The 24,967-nt window shown below is 38.5% G+C and overlaps 1 protein-coding gene across 1 annotated transcript in view; it reads left to right on the top strand.

Annotated features, from left to right (window-relative positions):
• Positions 1-14,300, top strand: part of ZC3H6 (zinc finger CCCH-type containing 6) — a 58,785-nt gene extending 44,485 nt beyond the window's left edge. Inside the window, exons 8-12 of the mRNA XM_030921510.1 lie at positions 1,967-2,076; positions 2,863-3,116; positions 4,359-4,870; positions 5,173-5,406; positions 11,807-14,300. Coding sequence (XP_030777370.1) covers positions 1,967-2,076; positions 2,863-3,116; positions 4,359-4,870; positions 5,173-5,406; positions 11,807-13,290 — 2,594 coding nt within the window. The 3' untranslated portion in view covers positions 13,291-14,300. The remainder of the gene's footprint in view (positions 1-1,966; positions 2,077-2,862; positions 3,117-4,358; positions 4,871-5,172; positions 5,407-11,806) is intronic.
• Positions 14,301-24,967: the final 10,667 nt, after the last annotated feature.

The raw sequence follows: 24,967 nt of genomic DNA, 5'->3' as shown, positions 1-24,967 counted from the left end.
CCCATCTCTACTAAAAATACACAAATTAGTTGGGCGTGGTGGCGTGGGACTGTAATCCCAGCTACTTGGGAGGCTGAGGCAGGAGAATTGCTTGAACCTGGGAGGTGGAGGTTGCAGTGAGCCGAGAGATGGTGCCACTGCACTCCAGTTTGGGCAACAGAGCAAGACTCCGTCTCAAAAAAAAAAAAAAAAAAAAAAAAGGAAAGAAACAATAGAAACAGTATTCCTTATATGTTCAGAATAGGTATGGAAATATTTACAACAAACGATGAAAGTTGTTGAACCTATGAGGTCAACATGAGAGGGACTTCATTTAATTATTCTTTCTACTTTGGTATGGTTAAAGACCTTCAAACAAACTTAAAAAATCCTAAGTAATGTCATCCTACAGAGATAACTATGCTTGCATTATGGCATAAAGCCTTTCAGACTTTTTTTTCTGTGCTATGGTATGAATGGATGTGTATATGTTTATACATGTAATTCTTTTTTTTTTTTTTTTGAGATGGAGTTTCACTTTTGTTGCTCAGACTAGAGTCCAATGACATGATCTCTGCTCACTGCAACCTCTGCCTCCCGGGTTCAAGCAATTCTCCTGCCTCAGTCTCCCTAGTAGCTGGGATTACAGGCATGCACCACCACGCCCAGCTAATTTTTGTAATTTTAGTAGAGGTGTGGTTTCTCCATGTTGGTCAGGCTGGTCTCAAACTCCCGCCCTCAGGTGCTCCGCCTGCCTCAGTCTCCCAAAGTGCTGGGATTATAGGTGTGAGCCACTGGGCCCAGCCTATACACATAATTTTTTACAAAAATGAAATTATAATGATTATGAATATTGTATTTTTAAATTTGACATTTACATGAATGTGGACTGTATTTTAATACACAGTGTATTATAAGGACCTTTTATTTTCCAGATGATTAACTCATTGCCTCATCTTTACTGATTTAAAATGGCATCTTTACCAGACCGTAAATTCTCATTTTTACACAATTCTGCTTCTATACTACTCTTATCTATTGTGGTATTTGATTATTCCCCTCTGTAAGAGTATGTTTGATATTTGATAAGGCATATACGCCTTCCTTTTTTAAAAAAATGTTGTAATATTCTCAGGTTAGAAGTGATTTGGCAAACAATAAAAACAAATAAAATGTAATAAATTTGTCCTAATCAAGAAAAATAAATTTTTTCAGATTTGACGTATTTTTTTAGAAAACAAATAGTTTATTCTGTTTCTGAAAGCTTTCAATCTATTCTTACAGGGTTTTTGTCACATAGTCATGCTGTTTGTAAATAATAACAATTTTACTTCATTTACAATATTCATACCTCTTATTTAATTTTAATTGTATTGGCCACATTCCCAGAAGAATTTTAAATAATAGTGATTGTGGCAGACATAAACATGTTTTAATGATAGTGCCTTTTTGTTTTAGCTTGAGCACACATCACCTGAGAATGGTACATTTTTCACTATACTTCTAGATTTAATATTTTCTTTATAAGTTTGTCTCCAAAATCTTAAGATTAGTCTGTAGTTGATTATTGGGATATTTGCCTTTAACATGACGTATAAATGTTTTTTTTCTTTAAAAAGTGGCTTTCTAGTTTTAATAGAGAAAAAAGCTGTTTGAATGTTTTTGTATAATTAAAATATCTAACCTTAATAGAATAAAAAATAAGCTGATGTGATTATAGTAAATTCAGTATAATATATAATAATACAGCCTTATTGATTCAGCACAGTTATGGTTTAGTGTGTGTATGTGTTAAGAACACTTATCATGAGTTCTACTCCCTTAACAAAATTTTAAGTATACAATACAGTATCGTTGACTATAGGTACAATGTTATATAGCAGATCTCTAGAACTTAACCATCTTGTCTAACAGTTGTAGGTTTTGGTTTAAAAAAAAAAAATAGACCTCGATTTTACCTGGTCTTTTCCTTAATATTTTTATTTACATGAATTTCCTTGCAAGTTCTATCATAGTGGAGCAAAATGTTACCAGGGAGACAACTGTAAGTTTTCCCATGATGATCTAACTAAAGAAACAAAGAAACTTTTGGACAAAGTGAGTAATATTTTTGTACTTTGATTACATCTCTCCACAAATACATTTGACTTGAATAATATTTTATAAATGATATTTTGTGAAACTTCTGAGAAATTGAAGGTTTACTATTTTATATTTTATTCTATTTGAGGAATATTCTTTACCTTTTTGAACCTCATTCTATTTATAAAAATGAGGAGTTAGCTATCTCCAAACCATTTCAACTGTTTTTTTTCTTTCTCTCTCCCTTCCCTCCTTCCCTTCCTTCCCTTCCTTTCCCTCCTTTCCTTCCTCTCCTTCCTTTCCTTCCTTCCTCCCTCTCTCCCTCTCTCTTGCTTGCTTTTTCTTTCTTTCTCTCTGTCTCTGTCTCTTTTCTTTTCTCTTTTTTTTTTGGCAGGGTCTTGCCGCGTTGCCCAGGCTGGGTGTAGTGGTGTGATCTTGGCTCAGCTTACTGCAACCTCCACACCCTGCTCCTTGCCAACCCCCTGTCCTGCAACCCCCACCCCCACCCCTGGGGCCATCCTCCCACCTCAACCTTCCGAGGTGGGCACTACCATGCGCAGCTAATTTTTGCACTTTTTATAGAGACGGGGGATTCTCCATGTTGCTCAGGCTGGTCTCTTGGGCTCAAGCGATCTATCTGCCTTGGCCTTCCAAAGTGCCGAGATTATAGGCGTGAGCCACTGTGACCAGCTCATTTCAACTTTAATGTTATTTTTCTACTAACAAAACTTAAGTCTTCCTAGTTTTAAATGTGAGGAAAAGACTCACTTTGAAATAGTAATCTTTGCCAATTATTTTTAGGTGTTGAATACTGATGAAGAACTCATAAATGAAGATGAAAGAGAATTAGAGGAACTTAGAAAGCGTGGCATAACTCCTCTTCCCAAACCACCTCCAGGGGTTGGGCTTCTGCCAACCCCTCCAGAGCATTTTCCCTTTTCTGATCCTGAAGATGATTTTCAGACAGATTTCTCTGATGATTTTAGGAAAATTCCATCTCTTTTTGAAATAGTTGTAAAACCTACTGTGGATTTAGCGCATAAAATTGGGAGGAAGTAAGTGAAAACTTTCAAAATGACATCAACTTTTTTTTTTCTGAAAACGATCATTAAGAAACTAAGTCATATTCCAAGCTAATCGTATAATTAAACTTGGTTAGAGATAGCACATATCTGGCATGCACGCAGATGGCTGCTCCCCCCTTTGTTTTCCATTCCCACCCTCTGCTGCTTGCCAGTCAGTGCTTTCCCATATGCAATTCTTACACAGCTTCTGAAACCTCTCAGCATAGTAATGCTGAAGGACCCTGCCTGGTGGGTGGATTTGGCATTCTCACTTGATTATGAAGCTGCATTGTTGTTGATAATGCCTTCAGATTGTGGGAAATAGGTCTCCACGTATTTGATTATTTTTGAAGAGCAATTCCTTAGGCTATTGGAGGAAAACCTCTGGATCCAGATTTTCATTTTCTAACACCACCATTCCAGCCCTGCTGCCAGTTCCCCAGGGTCTGTTCACCTGGGCCTTAAGTCGCATTGTGGAGCATTCGTTTAGCCTTGACAACTCAGGAAAGCAAGGAGGTCTCAGCCAATGAGGAACAAGAAATCTATAGCAAATATCACAATTCATTTGAACCATTAAAAGTATTTCTACTAATGTCAAGAAGATAAGTATGTCCACTGTTTTGCTAATATATATTGTATCCTGGTCAATGAAATCAGATAAAGTTATAAAGATTAGAAGTGGAGTGGCAGCCTAATTATTTGGGAAGTTTCCCTCCACCCAAAGGAATCAACAGACAAAACTATTGGAAATAATTAAATTAGCAAGATGTCAAGAAAGAAGAGCAACATTCAAAAACTGAATGTCTTTTTGTATGCCAGCAATAACCAATTACAAGTTGTTATAAAAAGTTGGATGTTTATGTGTAGTAGATTCTAATTTTATTGTAAAAGGTTACATATACCTGAAAAAGGAGTAGTAGGAGAGAACCAATAAAAAATTTTATCTCTGAGTAGTGGGATTAGGGGTGATTCTCATTTATCTTTGTACTTTTCTGTATTTTTCAAAACAGAGTAAGTTTTAGAACAGCTGACAGTAAGCAGCAAGTGGGCTAAAATGAAAGCAAGAGGTCTATTTCGTGTTTCTACCTATCAACGATATGGAACAAATTCCTTCTTAAACACACAGTATTCTGATGTTAAAAAAAACATACTTAACCAATATCTGTTTAGAACTGTTAATGTTCTTGTTTGTTTCTTTTTCTTTGAAGTAAGAAATATTATTTCTGTCTACAGGCCACCAGCATTTTATAACAGTGCCTCACCACCAGGACCACAATTTCAGGGAAGCAGTCCACACCCTCAACATATCTATAGTTCTGGGTCAAGTCCAGGTCCTGGACCTAACATGTCTCAGGGACACAGTAGTCCTGTGATGCACCCAGGCTCCCCTGGACATCACCCATGTGCAGGACCTCCTGGTCTACCAGTGCCACAGAGCCCACCTTTACCACCTGGTCCACCTGAAATTGTAGGTCCTCAAAATCAAGCTGGAGTACTTGTTCAATCAGACACATCTTTGACACCACCAAGTATGGGTGGGGCTTACCACTCCCCAGGCTTTCCAGGACATGTGATGAAAGTACCCAGAGAGAATCACTGTTCTCCAGGTTCATCATACCAGCAAAGTCCTGGTGAAATGCAGCTTAACACCAATTATGAGTCCCTGCAAAACCCAGCTGAGTTTTATGATAATTACTATGCACAGCATCCTGTACATAATTTTCAGCCACCCAGTAACTCTGGTGGTAAGTTTACTTTTTGAAATAATTTATTCTTAATTTAAAATGCAGTCCTATTTTTCATTAAAAGCATGATAGAAACATATGTTTTAAGTAAAGCTAAATAAAATTGATAAGATTGAAACCTTAAAATGTTTTCAGTTTGCCAAACTTTTGAAACAATAGAATTTTAGATAACTTTTAGAAATATTTTTAAATGGCATAATTTGATAATCCAGTGTGCCTATTATGAAAGTTTTCATTTCTTATGACTTTGGTGGAGTTTTGTGCTCACTCAATGACTGTCTCTCCCCATGTTATACATGTAGATGGGATGTGGCATGGCGAATTTGCCCAGCAGCAGCCTCCTATTGTTCAAGACTCACCTAACCATGGGAGTGGGTCTGACGGCAGCAGCACCAGGACAGGCCATGGCCCTCTGCCTGTAGCAGGCCTCCTCCCTGCGGTGCAAAGAGCTCTTTTTGTCAGACTTACTCAGAGATACCAAGAAGATGAAGAACAAACCAGCACCCAACCTCATAGAGCACCAAGCAAGGAAGAAGGTGTGTCAGAAGTTATTAATAGCATCTTACCTATTTGGATGGGTTAAAACTTTTAAATGGCCGAGGCAGGCGAATCACTGGAGGTCAGGAGTTTGAGATCAACCTGGCCAACATGGTGAAACCCCATCTCCACTAAAAATGCAAAACTTAGCTGGTTGTGTTGGCATGTGCCTGTAGTACCAGCTACTCAGGAGGCTGAGGCAGGAGAATTGCTTCAACCTGGGAGGCGGAGGTTCTAGTGAGCTGAGACCTCGCCACTGTACTCCAGCCTGGGCAACAGAGCGAGACTCAGTCTCAAAAAAAAAAAAAAAAAAAAAAAAAAAATTAAAAATGAGCTCTCTCTTCTATTTCCAATTTATCTCATAGCAACTATCTTGTGATTGATTGTGGTTTCAGTGCCATTAATTGCATTAATACTTAACTGCAAAAGGTTTGACTTGAAGCAGTAAAAATATCTGAAGCTAGAGTGCAAGGTTGTGCAGACTTGCAAACAAGCCTTTTGCTTTTTTTTTGAAGAAAATAAATAGAACAAGAAAAGGACACCTTTCAGTTTGAGGATTTTGAATTCTAGCCCAATTTCAAAATGATTCAGTTATTAGAGATATTTTTATGTCATAGGCTATATAATTAAGGATCTGCTATAATACTAAGAAATATTTTTAAACATAAAAAGATTATATGGAAACTAAGTTTATCTTAGTATTTTTGATATTGGTAAGTATACAACAGTTAGTTCAGTAAAGGATGAGAAAAGTTTAAAGCATTCAGTTCTGTTTATGAATTACAAAATTGATGTTTGGCCACTCAAACATGACATTTATGTAAAACTATGTAACGCTAGGTAGCTACAAGCTATTATATGAACGTTTAAAAATATATATTTATAATTTTAAAATTATTTTTGTGGGTACATAGTAGGTATATATATTTATGGAGTACGTGAGGTATTTTAATAGAGGCATGCAATGCATAATAATCACATAAGGGTAAATAGAGTATCCATCACCTTAAGCATTTATCCTCTGTGTTACAAATAATCCAGTTATATTCTTTTAGTTTTTTTTTTTTTTTTTTTTTTTTTTTTTTTTTTTTTTTTTTTTTGAGACGGAGTCTCGCTCTGCCGCCCAGGCTGGAGTGCAGTGGCCGGATCTCAGCTCACTGCAAGCCCCGCCTCCTGGGTTTACGCCATTCTCCTGCCTCAGCCTCCGGAGTAGCTGGGACTACAGGCGCCCGCCACGTCGCCCGGCTAGTTTTTTTTTTTTTGTATTTTTTTAGTAGAGACGGGGTTTCACCGTGTTAGCCAGGATGGTCTCGATCTCCTGACCTCGTGATCCGCCCGTCTCGGCCTCCCAAAGTGCTGGGATTACAGGCTTGAGCCACCGCGCCCGGCCTAGTTTTTTTTTTTAATGTACAATTAAATTATTATTGACAATAGTCACCCTGTTGTGCTATCAAATACTAGGTCTTATTCATTCTATTTAACTTTTGGTACCCATTAACCATCCCCACTTCCTCCCTATCTGCCAGCTACCCTTCCCAGTCTCTGGTAACCATCCTTCTACTCTCTATGTCCATGAATTCAATTGTTTTAGTTTTTAGCTCCCACAAATAAGTGAGAACATGAGAATTTTGTCTTCATGTGCCTGGCTTATTTCACTTAACATAATGACCTCCAGTTCCTTATTGCAAATGAGAGGATCTCATTCTTTTTATGGCTAAATAGTACTCCATTGTGTATATATGCCACATTTTCTTTACCCATTGTCTGTTTTTTGTTTGTTTTGTTTTGTTTTGTTTTAAGAGTCCCACTCTGTTGCCCAGGCTAGAGTTCAGTGGCACGATCTCGGCTCACTGCAACCTCTTCTTCCGAGGTTCAAGCAGTTCTCATGCCGCAGCCTCCTAAGTAGCTGGGATTACAGGTGTGCACCATCATGCCCATCTAATTTTTATATTTTTAGTAAAGATGAGGTTTCACTGTGTTGGCCAGGCTGGTTGCGAACTCCTGACCTCAGGTGATCTGCCCAGCTCAGCCTACCAAAGTGCTGGGATTACAGGTGTGAGCCACCATGCCTGACCGTTGTCTGTTGATGGACACTTAGGTTGCTTCCAAATCTTGGCTATTGTGAATAATGCAGTAAACGTGAGAGTACAGATATCTCTCTCATATACTGATTTCCTTTCTTTTGGGTATATACCTAGCAGTGGTATTGCTGGATCAGATGGTAACTTTATTTTTAGTTTTTTGAGGAACTTTCAAACTGTTCTCCATAGTGGTCGTACTGATTTACTTTCCCACCAACAGTGTATGAGGGTTCTCTTTCCTCCACATCCTTGCCTGCATTTGTTATTTCCTGTCTTTTGAATAAGAGCCCTTTTAACTGGGGTGAGATGATATCTCATTGTAGTTTTGATTTGCATTTCTCTGATGATGAGTGATGTTGTGCACCTTTTCATATACTTGTGTGCCATTTTTATGTCTTCTTTTGAGAAATGTCTATTCAGATATTTTGCCCATTTTTAAATTGGATTATTGATTTTTTTTCCCTATAGAGTTGTTTGAACTCCTTATATATTCTAGTTATTAATCCCTTCTTGGATAGGTAGTTTGCAGATATTTTCTCCCATTCTGTGGGTTGTCTCATCATTTGTTTCCTTTATAATGCAGCTTTTTAACTTGATATGATCCCATTTGTCCATTTTTGCTTTGGTTGCCTGCGCTTGTGAGGTATTACTTAAGAAATCTTTGCCCAGACCAGTGTCCTGGAGAGTTTACCCAATGTTTTCTGGTAGCAGTTTCATAGTTTGAGGTCTTAGATTTAAGTATTTAATCCATTTTGATTTGATTTTTGTATATGGTGAGAAATAGGAGTCTAGTTTTACTCCTCTGTATATGGATATCCAGTTTCCCAGCACCATTTACTGAAGAGATTGTCCTTTCCCCAATGTATGTTTTTGGCACCTTTGTCGAAAATCAGTTCACTGTAGATGTATGGGTTTGCTTCTGGGTTCTCTGTTCTGTTCCTTTGGTCTATGTGTCTGCTTTTTTGTTAGTTCATTTTTTTGTTTTTGTTTTTGTTTTTTCTTGAGATAGGGTCTTACTCTGTTGCGCAGTGGTGCAATCTCAGCTCACCACAACCTCCACCTCCTGAGTTTGAGCAATTCTCGTGCCTCAGCCTCCCAAGTAGCTGGGACTACAGGTGCACGCCACCATGCCCAGCTAATTTTTTTTGTATTTTTAGTAGAGACAGGGTTTTGCCATGTTGGCCCAGTTGGTCTCAGACGCCTGGCCTCAAGTGATCTGCCTGTGTCGGCCTCCCAAAGTGCTGGGATTACAGGTGCGAGCCATTGTACCCAGCTTATGTGCCTGTTTTTATGCCAGTACCATGCTGTTTTGATTACTATAGCCCTGTAGTATAATTTGACATCAGGTAATGTGATTCCTCTAGTTTTGTTCCTTTTGCTCAGGATAGGTTTGACTATTCTGAGTCCTTTGTGGTTCCATATAAATTTTAGGATAGTTTTTTCTATATCTCTGAAGAACACAATTGGTGTTTTGATTGGAATTGCATTGAATCTGTAGATTGCTTTGGGTAGTATGGACATTTTAACAGTATTGATTCTTCCAATCCATGAACATGGAATATCTTTCCACTTTTTGGTGTCCTCTTCAGTTTCTTGCATCAATGTATATGACCATTTTTTGCTACATTTTCAAAGAAGATATTACTAATTCTTCATTTACCTAACATCACAGGAGAATGAAAGATTCCTAATAAGTGAATTTCCTGTACAATTTAAATTATAAACATTTTAATAGTAATCTTTCAGCTGGGCACAGTGGCTCACGCCTGTAATCCCAGCACTTTGGGAGGCCAAGACGGGTGAATCACGAGGTCAAGAGATTGAGACCATCCTGCCAGCGTGGTGAAACATCTGTACTAAAAATGCAAAAATTAGCTGGGTGTGGTGACACGCATCTATAGTCCCAGCTACTCAGAAGGCTGAGGCAGGAGAAGCTTGCAGGAGGCGGAGGTTGCAGTGAGCTGAGATCATCCCATTGCACTCCAGCCTGGGTAACAGAGTGAGACTCTGTCTCAAAAATAAATAAATAAATAAGTAATCTTTCGGTAGTCTTAAAGTTTCATAAACAAAGATAATAAAACTTTTAGATAATAGAAAATTTTATTCTATAATGTTATGTAATTGGTAGTGTTCTATGGGAGTTGTTGGCTCTGATACAGAAATATTTTGAACAGTTAGGTTTACTTGTGTTTGTGTTAATTTTTATGGATTTTAATGCTTTTATGCATTTTATCTCTGCTTTGATAAAAAGCTGCTAATTATCATTTTTTATCTAATATCTGTTTTCCACCAACCTGTCTCTATTCTTCTACTCTCCCTCTGTTACTATTTTCACTCTCATTTAAGAAAGATTTTTAAGTATGCTTTATAAATTATAAAAAATATATATAATGCTTATAAAATATATTGATATGGGAATGAAAAAGTAAGGATAGAAGTAACGAATACTATGAGGAATGAAATTACTATACAGAAATATTTAAAGTAATTGCTACTGGTAAAAGTGGATCACAAATCCATCTGTAGGTTTCCTTGATGTCAAAGAGAAGAAAAGAGATCTAGTGTCTAGAAGTAGTTTTTTCAGACTGAGATCTGAGTAAAACTTTTTGCAGTTGTGACATACCATATGCTGTTTTAACCCACATTCTACCCTAAATACCAATGCTTGTTTTGTAAGCATTACTCTGTTCAAACTAACCCTGTAACACTAAAGTTTCATGTAGTAGGCATGCATTAGTGAGCAGTGAGATGAAGTAAAAATGAGAATGTCTAGGATATTCTGCTGATCCAAGATACTCTAGGATGGAGATACATATATGCATATACAGTATATCTGTATATCTGTATCCCATGTTCTGACTCTTATGTTCTGGCAAGAATGTGAACAGGAGAGGCCGGGCGCGGTGGCTCAAGCCTGTAATCCCAGCACTTTGGGAGGCCGAGACGGGCGGATCATGAGGTCAGGAGATCGAGACCATCCTGGCTAACACGATGAAACCCCGTCTCTACTAAAAAATACAAAAATCTAGCTGGGCGAGGTGGCGGGCGCCTGTAGTCCCAGCTACTCTGGAGGCTGAGGCAGGAGAATGGCCTGAACCCGGGAGGCGGAGCTTGCAGTGAGCTGAGATCTGGCCACTGCACTCCAGCCTGGGAGACAGAGCGAGACTCCATCTCAAAAAAAAAAAAAAGAATGTGAACAGGAGATACCTTGTGGCCAATTCAGAGCCAACCTGTGTCTATTTTAATGGAGAGGAGAGAGAATCACCCTTCTGAAACATCAGTTTGTAATTCCTTCTGCTAGAGAAAAGACTTATGACAGGTAGGCTTCTTAAACTTGTGTCTAATACACTAGAGTTAAATAGGCTTTAAAAGTAAGACTCAAAGTGTTCTCATAAAGTATATAAGTTTTAGGATGTTAGGGTTTTTGTTTGTTTGTTTTGTTTTGTTTTGAGATGGAGTCTTGCTTTGTCACCCAGGCTGGAGTGCAGTGGCTCGATCTCGGCTCACTTCAAGCTCCACCTCCTGGGTTTACGCCGTTCTCGTGCCTCAGCCTCCTGAGTAGCTGGGAGTACAGGTGCCTGCCACCACGCCTGGTTAATTTTTTTGTATTTTTAGTAGAGACGGGGTTTCACCGTGTTAGCCAGGATGGTCTCGATCTCCTGACCTCGTGATCCGCCTGCCTCAGCCTCCTAAAGTGCTGGAATTACAGGCCTGAGCCACCGCGCCTGGCCAGTTTTGTTATTTTTAAAGTTAATGTTTGAATAGCTAATATAGTCACACAGGTCAAATATCTAAACATATAATAAAGAGTAAACGAAAAGTCTCCACCCCATTTCTCATTTGCTCAGTTTCCATTGCTACCTTAACCATCACTTTCAGTGTTTTGTTTTCTTTTTAGTCCATTGTTAACTTGATAAATTCAGAGCTAGGAAGCTTAAGGAATGCTTGATTTGAAGAGACCTAGCACATTTTAGAATGCTAAGAGCATTTTCCTTTCTCCTACAGCCCACCACACATACAACACACATATCTGAATTCCCTTTGGCCAGTTGGAAGGAAAGGTCCTGCCTTTTCTCTGACTAGAATGACATTACACATATTCTAGTATCACCCTGCTTCCTTAATAGAGTATAATGACTGAATTGATAGTTTTCTTACCACATCTTATTTTGTTCCAGTTTTGAAATCTGGCATTTTTGTTATGCATTTTCTTGAAGTTAGACTATACTTATTTCAGAAAGAGTATGTGTTTTTTAATGTTAATTAAGTCTACATATAAATGCTTCATTCTTCATAATAAGTTTTTGTCTGCGTTTAGATGATACAGTTAACTGGTATTCCAGTAGTGAAGAGGAAGAAGGAAGCAGTGTCAAATCAATACTGAAAACATTACAGAAACAAACAGAAACTTTAAGGAATCAGCAACAACCTTCCACAGAACTCAGCACTCCTACTGATCCAAGACTTGCTAAAGAGAAAAGTAAAGGAAACCAAGTGGTTGACCCTAGACTTAGGACTATCCCAAGGCAAGACATTAGAAAACCTTCTGAGTCTGCCCCACTGGATCTTAGACTTGCGTGGGATCCCAGGAAATTGAGAGGGAATGGAAGTGGTCACGTAGGCTCTTCTGTTAGTGGAGCAAAGTTTGATTTGCATCATGCAAATGCTGGCACTAATGTCAAACACAAAAGAGGCGATGATGATGATGAAGATACAGAAAGAGAACTGAGAGAAAAAGCTTTCTTAATACCTTTGGATGCCTCACCTGGCATAATGCTCCAGGATCCAAGGTCACAATTGAGACAGTTCAGTCACATTAAAATGGACATTACTCTAACCAAACCCAACTTTGCAAAACACATCGTGTGGGCTCCGGAAGACTTACTTCCAGTACCTTTACCTAAACCTGATCCAGTGTCTTCAATCAATTTACCTCTGCCCCCACTTATAGCTGACCAGAGGCTAAATAGGTTATGGAATACCAAAAGTGATCTTCATCAAAACACAGTGTCCATTGATCCAAAATTAGCAGCCAAAGCCAAAATTAACACAACAAGCAGAGAAGGCTACCTAGAACAATTTGGAGACTCACACAGTTCAGGAAGTAAATTAGGAGATCCTAGACTACAAAAGAATTTTGATCCTAGGCTTCACAGACTGTCCAATACAGAGTCTCATCAAGTGGTTATGAAGGATTCACATACATCAAAGGGTGCCCCTCACTTAGCCAGATCAAACCCTGGTTTATCACAGCCCTCAGGGGCAGGAGCTAGCAATTCTGGTTCCGGGGCTCTGCCTCCATATGTCCCTAAACTCTCTTCCTCAGCTGGCCTTCCACTGGGAACTTCAACTTCAGTTCTTAGTGGTATTAGTTTGTATGACCCTAGGGATCATGGTTCATCATCCACATCAGAACTAGCAACAGCTTCTTCAGGAGAAAACTCAAAGAACCAGAAAAAAAGTGGTGGCTTAAAAAGTAGTGACAAAAGTGAGCCTTCTCCTGGAGAAGCTATCCTTCCACAGAAAACCAATCCAAATGTGGAAGTCACTCTTGATGGGCCAGCTGACCCACAGGCAGATGTTCCCAGGAGTTCTGGTAAGGTTCAGGTCCCAGCAGTGCACAGCCTTCCTGTTCAGGCATTAACAGGCTTAATTAGGCCACAGTACAGTGATCCAAGGCAGGCAAGGCAGCCAGGACAGGGGAGCCCAACCCCAGATAATGATCCCGGTAGAGAAACGGATGACAAATCTCTGAAAGAGGTTTTTAAAACTTTTGATCCAACTGCTTCACCATTTTGTTAGCTATTGTGTAATTGAGCAATTCTTTTCACTCTTGTGACTATCTCAGTCCTCTGCTGTTTTGTAACTGGTTTACCTCTATAGTTTATTTATTTTTAAATTATAAACACTTTTCAGCTGCTAGTATCAGAACCACATGAAGTTATAGCCTCTAAAGCCTGTGGTATTTTATATAATATTTTTATAACTTTAAGAGACTGTAGTAATTGACCTAAAAACTTATGTTAGCTTCAGTAAAAGTACTTTTATTGTAAATAAACAATCATGAACTCAACACTCTGCCTGAGTATATGCCAGTTGTCTTTCATAATCAATGTTTAGATAAATGATTGCCACTTTTTATATGGTTGTTTAGTTTCAAGCAATATGATGTACATTACTTTTGAGAAACAGTATTTTGACTAGGACCTCTCTATTTGTCAGCACAGAACTGATTAATATGTAATGCTAACTGCTAATTAAAATGTAAAATCAAGTAAAAAAAATTTTAAAATTACAATTAGCAGAGCAGTTCATGTTTAAGGGCATCACTTTTATTAGTATTGGCAATATTATTTGTGTAAATGAAGCATTTGAATGTCATATCTTTTTAAAGTATTTTATTGTATACTGTATCATAGAAGTTGGAGGTATATAAATAGAACATTTTGCTAAAGTGAAAAATTTCCAAGTTCCCTAGCATAACTTTTTACATTTAATTTTTCATATGAAATAGCAATTAGTTACTGCTGTGTTACATTGTGATGTTTATGTATGTCAATGTTTTTGTCTTTAGCAGCATAATTTATATTGCTTTTTCAAATGATGTAGCTGCATTAATTGTGTTCATCATGACTTTGGCGATTTTTAACACAATTTTTAAAGATCCAGTGAGAGTCTGTAGTGATTATTACACGAATAATGTTTTAAATGTCTAGGTTCTCTGTATTTTTTTCTTAAATAGCAAGAAAACACAGATTGCTAGTATAGTCAACAATATTTGGCTATCAATAAAGAATCTCTTTCAGATCTCACCCGGCTGGCATTCTGTAACAGAGGGGATTACCTGGTGTTTTAAGTATTTAAAGTCCTCATAGTGTGGAAATCTCCTAAATTGATTAGAAATTGTATTTTATGAAAAATAACTTGTATTCATTCTTGTGTATTTATTGCAATATATAAATAATGGCAACTCTATTTGTTTTATACGTATATAATTTATAACTGAATCTAAGTATTACACTGCTACTCATATTTTGAACTGGAGGTGTAGGACAGTGTTTGCTGGTAACAACTCCAATGCATATTAATAACTTGAAAAGTAGCATTTCACTATAAAAGATAATGAAAATAGGTAATGAAATCAGTCCTCTAATGAAAGCAGTGCCCTTGAGAAGGGATTTTTTTTTTTTTTTTGAGATGGAGTCTCGCTCTGTCACCCAGGCTGGAGTGCAGTGGCCGGATCTCAGCTCACTGCAAGCTCCGCCTCCTGGGTTTACGCCATTCTCCTGCCTCAGCCTCCCAAGTAGCTGGGACTACAGGCGCCCGCCACATCTCCCGGCTAGTTTTTTGTATTTTTTTAGTAGAGACGGGGTTTCACCGTGTTAGCCAGGATGGTCTCGATCTCCTGACCTCGTGATCCGCCCGTCTCGGCCTCCCAAAGTGCTGGGATTACAGGCTTGAGCCACCGCGCCTGGCCGGATTTTTTTTTTAATGAAAAGTAAAATATTTCGTGGGAACCTAACACTCACATAGCATATGGTTTATTAATAATGCATATCCTTTCTAATCACTTCTTCAATTCTTTTTGATGCAATTCTGTGCTAAAATGGGGTTGTGGTTAAGTGAACAAGAACTCTGCCCACCTAAGAAGTTCATTGTGTTCTAAGTGGAAGGAGAGTTACTGAAGGGAATGTGAATTTTTACTGTTTGTACTTCGGATACATTTATTGTCTAAAATGGCTCTGGATAACATTTTTGGGTTAAAAAATGTAATTTAAAGCCACCATAGAAAGTATTTTCTGATTTACTGTCCAAATGAACTTTGTTGTTAATTGAGAAGTCAATAAAATGGATTAAACTGACAGAAAAAAAAATATATATATATATCCCAAAGTGTAATTTACTCTTTTGTCAGGATAAAATTGGAAAGATGGCTGATTTTAGTAAATGAAATTTTTAGCAAATCTTTTAATTCATGTAATTTATAATTATTGTGTCAAGCAATGCTGTTTACATTTTAAGCATCATACAAAAAAGATAATTTGGCTTGTTAAAGATCAAAATAGAATCCAAACTGTTAACAGAATATCTTTTTTACAACTAAAGGAGATATTCCAAGATTTATTAAAAAGTCAGGTTTAAAAGTTATTAATGCAAATTATGTAATGTTCATGCATTCAGTATTCTTGGGTCCCTATTACCTCAGTTGGTGTTCTAGAGACTATTTTACAAGAAAGCTTGAACTTAGTTTCAAATTTGACAATGTATTTTATATGAAAATGTTTAATTTATATTTAAAATAATTGTTATTATGCAGCATTTTTATTGTGATAACATTAGTTTATGGGCTATTCTGTCATATCCTGTAAACATAGTTTGTTTTTCTTCTTTTTTCCCATTTTCTCATACAAATTGAATAGCCATTTTCCCCCAATAAATACCTCTTCTTTTAGGTCAGTTGGTGTTTTTAGAATCCATGTAATTTGATTTGCACTGTTAGATCGAAAAGTAATTTATGTTCCTATTCTTAGAAGCCACACATTTAGAGATAACAGAAATAACTTGAGCCTTAAGAGTCTGGATAGGCTCATCCATTGAGATGTAACTTAATTATTCATACTGTTTGTGAGGGAAATTCTATACCTGTTTACTATGATGCTGAATAGAGTGGATATATCGGGGGTTGAAATGAAACACACAAGATCATGACAATTTAGATTCAGCAACTACTTTCCCATACCTTGGTTAAGACCTCATTGTGAACCTTGAAAACAAATCAGATGTTGGAGTGATTTCAAACTCTGTTTCAACAATTGGGTCTGTTTCTATATGGACCCTCTATTTCCCAGCTGAATGTTTCAAACTCCCGAATTAGGCTGCAACTGAAAGAGCCTAATTGTGAAATGATGTGTGCTTAGGTTTCTGATTATCCTTTAGCCATGGAACTTTAAAGAGTAGTGTTCCTCCTACTTATTTTAAGCATGGAAGAAGAGTAGTAAATCTTGTGTGACCTTGTAGCTCAGCTACTCTGCTGAATTAATTAGAGGTTAGGAAGGACTTACAAGGGCTGGAAGTTTAAAGATAGTAAATTCGTGTTTTTTTGTTCTGAATTGATTTCTGTGCAATTTATATCAATACCTAGTTGCTTATCTGTGAAATTGGATTAATTTTTATTGATCACATATTTGATGTAAAGTATGAATTATTTTTGTAAAGTATTTGTAAATATAAAACTATTTTATAGCTTGAATGAACATAATCATTATGCTCCCATTAGGGTGCATTAAGCTGTACAAATTCCAAAATAACATGATGTGGTTTTTATGGTTTAGCAATTTTACGAAGCTTCAGATGACATGCACTGATGACACAACAGTAGAATTTCCTGAGAGGCTGAGTGAATATTAACCCATCAAGTTAGCAATTTCCTTAAATACATGTGTATCAGGAAGACAGGACTTCCCTACCTTAGAGCTATATAGACCTGCGTCTCTTCAAGATCTGACTTCTCTGCCCATTTTATACAGGTTGGGTGTTGATGGAGGGTTAAAAATGCTATGACAGTTCATGGTGCATGGTGTGTTTGTTTAAATCATAGCATGTTTAGGCAAAGTGGCCAGCTCATTCAATGTAAGAGCCACCGAAACAACAGATGGATTCACACCCAGCCTGTAATACGTATTTCTTCAGGCATGTCCCATTGAGATTTTCCTGAAAGACCACTTCATAAAGGTATTGTGTTTCTTTAGTTAATGGCCACTAGAAGTTAGGAAGCTCCTAGGGACTAGGATATGAGATCTTAAAGAGGCTGTCACATCTTTCCATTTGCATGACATGGAATCTGTAGTGGAGATGTTTTCCCTGATGTTTTTGGAGGGCTGGACTGTGCTGAAGGCTGTACCTTGGTGGGGGTGGTCTGCAGTCATGCAGCCCACTGATAGGGTCCCCCCCCCTACCCCCGCAAGCTTCAAAAATTGAGCTTTCTGTTAATTTCTCAAATTATCTTTTCAAAAATGGTTTGGCAGTACTTGATGAGATTATGTTCAAAATTCAGTAAAATACCTAAGCATTTGTAAACTATAATTAGTTTAAATAAGACTTAGTTTAGGAAATCTAAGCTTTGACATATATAACCAAACAGGGCCTAAGGGTTCAAAGCTATTTTCTTAGGTATTACACCTTAGCATTTACATAATGCCTTTTCCCCAAGCAGTTTAATGTGGTTTGCAGAAAGTTTCAGCAGCTACCAATCACTATATTGCTGGAGTTTTCTGTTTGAGTATGTCTTTTATCAGCAGTATCTGCCAGTTGTGACAAAGTCCACCATATTAACCTGCCTTTCCTGGAAAGGATACAGACCCAAGAAAGGTTAACATCTACATAGTACTTAGAATTTCTAATTTTAAAATAAACAAAAAGCACATTTGAAATAATATTTTATGCTTTTGGAGGCAGGACCCACATGTATCTCCTTATTTTTATACTTGCCATAGGAACAAGCCTAGTTGTAGGCACACAGTGGGTGCTTTGTTAACTGCCTGTTGATGGCTTCCTGACATCCATCCAAGTGTCACTTTTACAGGTGCTGTCACCCATTAAACAGGTGTGGCAGAAGTATTCCCTGACGGCATTAGGAAGAATGCACCTTACGTGTCATATCACTTTCAGTAGACACAGAGAGCCCACCTGCTCTTTTTTGTCCCCACCCTCACCCCAAGCAATGTGAAGACAGATAGAGCAATTTAGGAGCTCCATGTTTCTATAATCATTCATAACTTTAAGAGTCCTCTAGACTTACGAGATTACTTCATGGTGAAAGTTTGGATTGATCAATAATTTATTCCTATAAATGTCTGCAGGATTTTTTCTGTAACCAGAAAAGTAACTGCATAGCCAGTCTCTTTTTTATTTTTATTTTTTAATTTTTTATTTGTTGTTGTTTTTGTTTGTTTGAGACAGAGACTTCACTCTTGCTGTCCAGGCTGGAGTGTAATGGTGCAATCTCAGCTCACGGCAACCTCCCCTCTCCCGGGTTCCAGTGATTCTCCTGCCTCAGCCTCCCAAGTAGCTGGGCTTACAGGCATGTGCCACCACACCCAGCTTAATTTTTTGTATTTACTAGAGACAGGGTTTCACCATGTTGATCAGGCTGATCTCGAACTCCTGACCCCAGGTGATCCACCCGCCTCAACCTCCCAAAGTGTTGGGATAACAGGCGTGAGCCACCATGCTCAGCCTGTTTTTTATTTATTTTTTGAGACAGTCTCACTCTGTCGCTCAGGCTGAAGTGCAGTGGCGCGATCTCAGCTCACTGCAGCCTCCGCCTCCCAGGTTCAAGCAATTCTCCCACCTTAGCCTCCTGAGTAGCTGGAACTACAGGTGTGTGCCACCACACCCAGCTAATTTTTGTATTTTTTTGGTAGAGACAGGGTTTCACCATGTTGGCCAGGCTGATCTTGAACTCCTGGCCTCAAGTGATCCACCAGTCTTGGCCTCTCAAAGTGCTGGGATCACAGGCATGAGCCACCATGCCTGGCCCAATCTTTTTATTATTATTATTTATTTTTATTTATTTATTTTTTGAGACTGGAGTCTTGCTCTGTTGCCCAGGTTGGAGTGTAGTGGCATGATCTTGGCTCACTGCAACCTCTACCTCCGGGTTCAAGCAATTCTCCTGCCTCAGCGTCCTGAGTAGCTGGGATTACAGGCGTGCATCACCACAACCAGCTAATTTTTTATGTTTTTGGTAGAGACATGGTTTCATCCTGTTGGCCAGGCTGGTCTCAAATTCCTGACCTTAAGTGATCTGCCTGCCTCGGCCTCCCAAAGTGCTGGGATTACAGGTGTGAGCCACTGCGCCTGGCCAGTCTTTTATTTTAAAATAAATACTTAGGCCTAACCTAGTGAATTATCAATAGCATTTAAAATTCCTTTTATCCTCACACCACGAACAGTAATTTTCCCTTTCAAGTTATGATCTGACTCTAATTTTGGATCTTGTATCTGGTCTTTAAACACCTTTCGTTACCCTTTGGAATAGAACAGTCATGCTAACTGTTAGCAAAATTACTGTAGGCATAAAGAAGAGCTGTGAGTTCAAAGAAGATTGTGAGTTCTTGGAATAGTATTTTACAGCATTGTTTATTATTGACCCTCTTTTTTTAAGCTTAGAGTTTATGAGAAAAAAAGTGAATATATAGCTAATCATAGCATTTTAGAAAAAATCAGCTCTGCACATAGGCCCCATACTTCTTGGCTCATTACTGATTTTAATACCTTCATGAGAATATTAAGGTTGAAAGGAATGGTGAAATTTGCATTATCAGAGGTCTGATATGTAATTTATTGTAAAGAGATTAAATATACAGAGGCTTAATTTAAAAAAGTAACCATATTGTTCTCAAACCTCCATTACCACCAACCTTTTGGGGTTATCAGTGACAGACTATGTGTGTGTATACATATATACTTTTTTTTTTTTTGAGACGGAGTCTCGCTCTGTCACCCAGGCTGGAGTGCAGTGGTGCCATCTCAGCTCACTGCAACCTCCACCTTCTGAGTTCGAGCAATTCTCCTGCCTCAGCCTCCCGAGTAACTGGAATTACAGACACCTGCCACCATGCCCAGCTAATTTTTTGTATTTTTAGTAGAGATGGGGTTTCACCATGTTGGCCAGGCTGATCTCGAACTCCTGACCTCAAATGATCCACCCACCCGAGCCTCCCAAAGTGCTGGCCTTACAGGCATGAGCCATCACACCTGGCCTAGACTATACCTTTTATACACTTTTTAAATAGAGAAAGTGAAAAATGATAAACTAACCATTATAAAATAGAGGTTTGAGTCCACCTCTGTTTTACAGAAATTTGCCCTGAAGTGTTTGAGAGAGAAGTCACATATGAGAGAAGAATATCTTTTCAAGGGTAGAATGATATTTCCTTATAAAAGTGACAATCAAAAAAGAGTCATTTGTATACTTGCCAAAGTTTAAAAATTTTTTACATTCCTTACCCTAAACCCACTGCTGCATTCACCCAGGATTCAGAAAGGGTTTGGCAGAGATCCAGGGCTCCAGGGCCCAGGTCATTTTGTTATTAGTCTAGGGTTTTTGTCCTGCACAGTCTAGGCAGGGCATCTTTCTTTGTGTGTTGCTGGTTGGGGCCAGGGAGCGGGGTGGGTGGGAGTTGTCCAGGTTTAAGATTGTTTCTTTTCCACCAGATCCACAAACAATATCTGTGGGCTGAAATCCAGGTTATACCTATTCACTATGACTTTTTTTTTAAACTTTCTACTGCAATTATTTCAGTTCCCCCAAGTTGTATCTCAAATGTTGGGGAAATGCTGCCTTGACTATTTTACTTTGGAAGGTTTTACTAGATACCACTTTAGTAGATTAATGACGTTGTTAATCTACTGTCTGCTCAAAAGACACCAGCAAGGGGGTACACTTTGCTGAATTGATAAATTATTCCATTAAGGACTAACCAAGTACTTGTAAAAATAGGAATAACTTTTCCTCTCGTTCTTTACTAATAAATTTTCCAAGTTCCATACTGTTGTTGCAAGTTTCTGTAATTTTTTTCTGCAATACCTTTCTATTGTCTGAATTTAAATAAAAATGTTTCTAATAACATCTGTCTGGCAGTGTGATGCTTTGCTTTAATAAATCTCCAGCATTTAAAGACAGAACATAGGGGAACCATGTGCACATTTAAGAGCTTATAATTGGAACCCATCCCAGACTTTCCTGGGGAAAAAAGGGGGATAGCATTAAACTGTTTGCCCTTCAATGTATCTTTGGTACACCGAAATTGTGCTTCATTTAACTACATAGATGCTGTTAGCATTTAAAGCCCCATTTCCTGATACTACCTTCATTCCAGGAAACGTCTCTTACACTAGCTAAAGTTCATTTTCTGTTAGAAGATCTGAACCTAAGACATTGTTAGCAAATGTACTGCTTAATAGAGCAGGAACTCTTTACGATCAAAATGGGATCTCATTGCAGGAAGGGCTTTCAGAGAAATGGTCATGCTTCCCTTGAAGTCAGGAAATGTCATTAAAAGATGCTTTCTGGCTTCTGTTCTAACATGTTCAATGGTCAAGAACACACTGTCTTAAACACGGGAGCCTAGTAGATTACTGGATGTAATTCCTAAGCAATTCTGTCAGAAGCTTCTTCCTTAAGAGAAAGCATAGTCTAGACTTGGTACCCTCTCTTCTGAGCAATGTAATATTGGGCAAGTCAGGACTTCACTGAGCATTGCTTTCCTCATCTACAAAATACAGATTTATTCATTCATTCATTTAAGAAACATTGAGCATTTAGCATATGCTATTAGGTGTTGACATACAGAGATGAGTAATAAGATGGTTTGCTTTTTGAATATGGCTTACTGCAAAGTGAATGAAGCCACATTGCTTTGTGGTGGATATCAAATGATCAAGCACACAAGGATACATTTTAGTAACTAAAGGGACCAAATCAAGTATGGTGGATGTAGGGTTGCTAATTTTTTTCAAATCAAACAATGCCCAACTCTGCCATCCTCACACTGGTGTTGGTTTCACCCCTTTGACTTCATTCTCCACAATGGCACATTAGTCTACCCAGCATTTTTGAGCCCCAAAGTATTTATGATAATTACGGTAAAGCCTCAATATATGCGAATTGGGTGATGGTGTGCTCGAGGGCTTATGTGCATCATCTTATCAAATCCATAGCTAGTATCCAGGACAGTCTGGTAAGGTGAGCCCTGGTTCCCATTTTAAAGATGGGCAAACAGCATAGTGAGAATAGATAGCTCGCCTAAGATCACAACTAATGTGTGACAAAGCTGGGATTTAAACACACCTGCCTGGGTCCAAACCAGTGTTCTTAACTACAACAACATGGCTGCTCTTCAATACTCAGAAACCAGCACAAACTCTTAGAATAGCGGTTTCCAACTTTAGCTGCAACTCTCAAGACCTCATTCCATTGTCTGCAAGTGGCTTTTGGCAGGTGTTTATATTTATCATTACTTAGCGCAAAATTAATTTGACTTTGCTAATTCAACAATAACTTCTCAAGTAATGGTGTTCTCAGGTTTTACAAAATGAGAACTAGGGTTGACCATTTCCAGGTTCTTTCCTGGGGCTTTAGAAGCACATTCTGTATTTTGTTGAAGTGATTGGCAGCTCAGTACTTGAAAATAGGATCTGCCACCTTCACTCCTTCCACGTCTTCCATAAAGGGCCAGCTGGGATCACTCTTGGATGATTTAACAGATTCACTTTTGCTATCCAAAGACTGGGGTTTGACCCCTCTATATACAGCAAAACTTCATGTCCACTCAGGACATGGTATTTACAGCCCAAAGAATAGTTTAATTTTATCTAGGGAATAATTAAACTCATAAAGGTCTTTTTTTTTTTTTTTTTTTTAAGCCTCAAAAGGGACTTCAGACTAGATGATCTCAAGTCCCTCTCTTTATCTGATAACCAAAGGTTTAGAAATGATAAAAAACTCAAGTTTACGCCAGTGGTTACAATTTTACTTTAAGCTAAAGTAGTTGACCAGATGGAGTTAAATATAGACCAGAAGTACATATTCATTAAACATTCACCATGAGATATACATGTAGGTTACTTTTTTTTTACTACAATAAGTTATTAGAAACCCCATCAATGAAGTGCTCAATAAATATTTATTGACTGAAGAAATTAATTTCAATTTAGAAAAACTTTGGAAAGGTTCACATACTTGCAATTATTTTCTACTGTACATTAAGTACTTAATGAGTAAGAAAGAATGCTGATTGTTTTTTTCCTCAGGGGTTTCCAAGACAATAAATCAATCAGCTGCTGAAGTTGGAGTAATGACACATGGGCAATGTTGTCATATTAACTGCTTCCGAGAAAGCAAAAATACCTAAAACATTCCTACAAAGCAAAGCAAAATTCCGATATGGAGCACATTAGCCACAACCCAAGAGTGCAAATGTCCCCACTGATCTTACAAGCATGCAATACAGCAGGTCTCTTGAGTAGCCTCAAAGTGTCTGATTATCCATAGAAGCACTTTTTCCAAAAGTGAGCCAAACCTCTCTCCATTTCTGATATCCACCTCCTGCTCCTAAGTAGCATCAGAAACTGTTTTTAAGCCGGGCGTGGTGGCTCACGCCTGTAATCCCAGCACTTTGGGAGGCCGAGGTGCGTGGATCACAAGGTCAGGAGATTAAGACCATCCTGGCTAACACGGTGAATTCCCGTTTCCACTAAAAAATACATACAAAAAATTAGCTGGGCTTGGTGGTGGGCGCCTGTAGTCCCAGCTACTTGGGAGGCTGAGGCAGGAGAATGCGTGAACCCGGGAGGCGGAGGTTGCAGTGAGCAGAGATTGCGCCACTGAACTCCAGCCTGGACGACAAAGCAAGACTCTGTCTCAAAAAAAAAAAAAAAAGAGAAAAGAAACAGTTTTTAAAATACTTTTTAAATTACTAATGGATTTTCACTTTTTTTTTTTTTTTTTTTTGAGCTTGCAAACGATTGCATCATTGGCTTGTGACAACCAGCCACCTGGGACAGTGAGGTGAAGAGATGAGACTATTATGGTTTGTTATAAGGAATGCAAAGCAAATAAACACAATAATTCAGCTTTGACACCTGAAAACCAGACTTATCCTAGCCTGGCTTGAAATGGTTGTCTAAATTCCTTTATCCTCCTTTCAACATACCAATAACTGGAGTTTTACTCAAAGGAGGGCTAAACTATCGAGCAATGGGGTGGAGGATAGAGTCAGGGAAGAAAGTCTGTCTCTCCTTGGACAATTCCAAGAAAAAGAAGAAGAGAAAAGGGTTAGAGTGGGTTGACCAGATGTGCATCCAGAATTCTTTCTTTGTGGGTGCTGGGAAGTGTCTGAGATTCTGGGAGGAGACTTTGTGCAAAGGTCCCACGGCTAACATAGGGCAGCCAAGCTTAGGCAAGAGTGTTTGCTCAGGGTGTCCTGATTCTCCTGGGGCACTCTCAGTTCCTGTGTAGTGTGAGTGCCCTTTGTGATAGGATGAGGTGACTACACAAGGGAGTGGTTCCCCAAGGGTCTTCAGCCATTAAGAGCCGAGGAGAAGCAGAGACAATGAGGGAAGCTGGTTGGTGCTCCCTGCAAGCACTTTCCAAGCAAAAAGACAAAAAAAGAATCACCGTTTCCCCAGGTGTAGACACAGCATGAGAGGCCAGCAGCTGTTGTGATTAGTGACTAGTGCAATGATTATCAACCAGTAGTAACCCCAGGACCAGCACAAAGCCTACCCTACCCCAATGCCATGAAGGCATGAAAACCACTCTTGTCTTCTCCCTCCCTCATACCCAGATGCCATCTTAGGGACAGATTAGATAGTACTAAGCTCTTAAACCAGTTTGGGATTTAATTTTTTTTTTCTTGCTAATCAGTGGGTATGAGCTAAGGAGGAAGGCCGGATACATTATAAAGCAAATTGG

Source organism: Rhinopithecus roxellana, chromosome 17, assembly GCF_007565055.1.
Source record: "Rhinopithecus roxellana isolate Shanxi Qingling chromosome 17, ASM756505v1, whole genome shotgun sequence".
In the NCBI taxonomy this organism is placed as follows: Eukaryota; Metazoa; Chordata; class Mammalia; order Primates; family Cercopithecidae; genus Rhinopithecus; species Rhinopithecus roxellana.
Note: the sequence above shows the minus strand (reverse complement) of the source record. Positions and strands in the feature narration are given on the sequence as shown.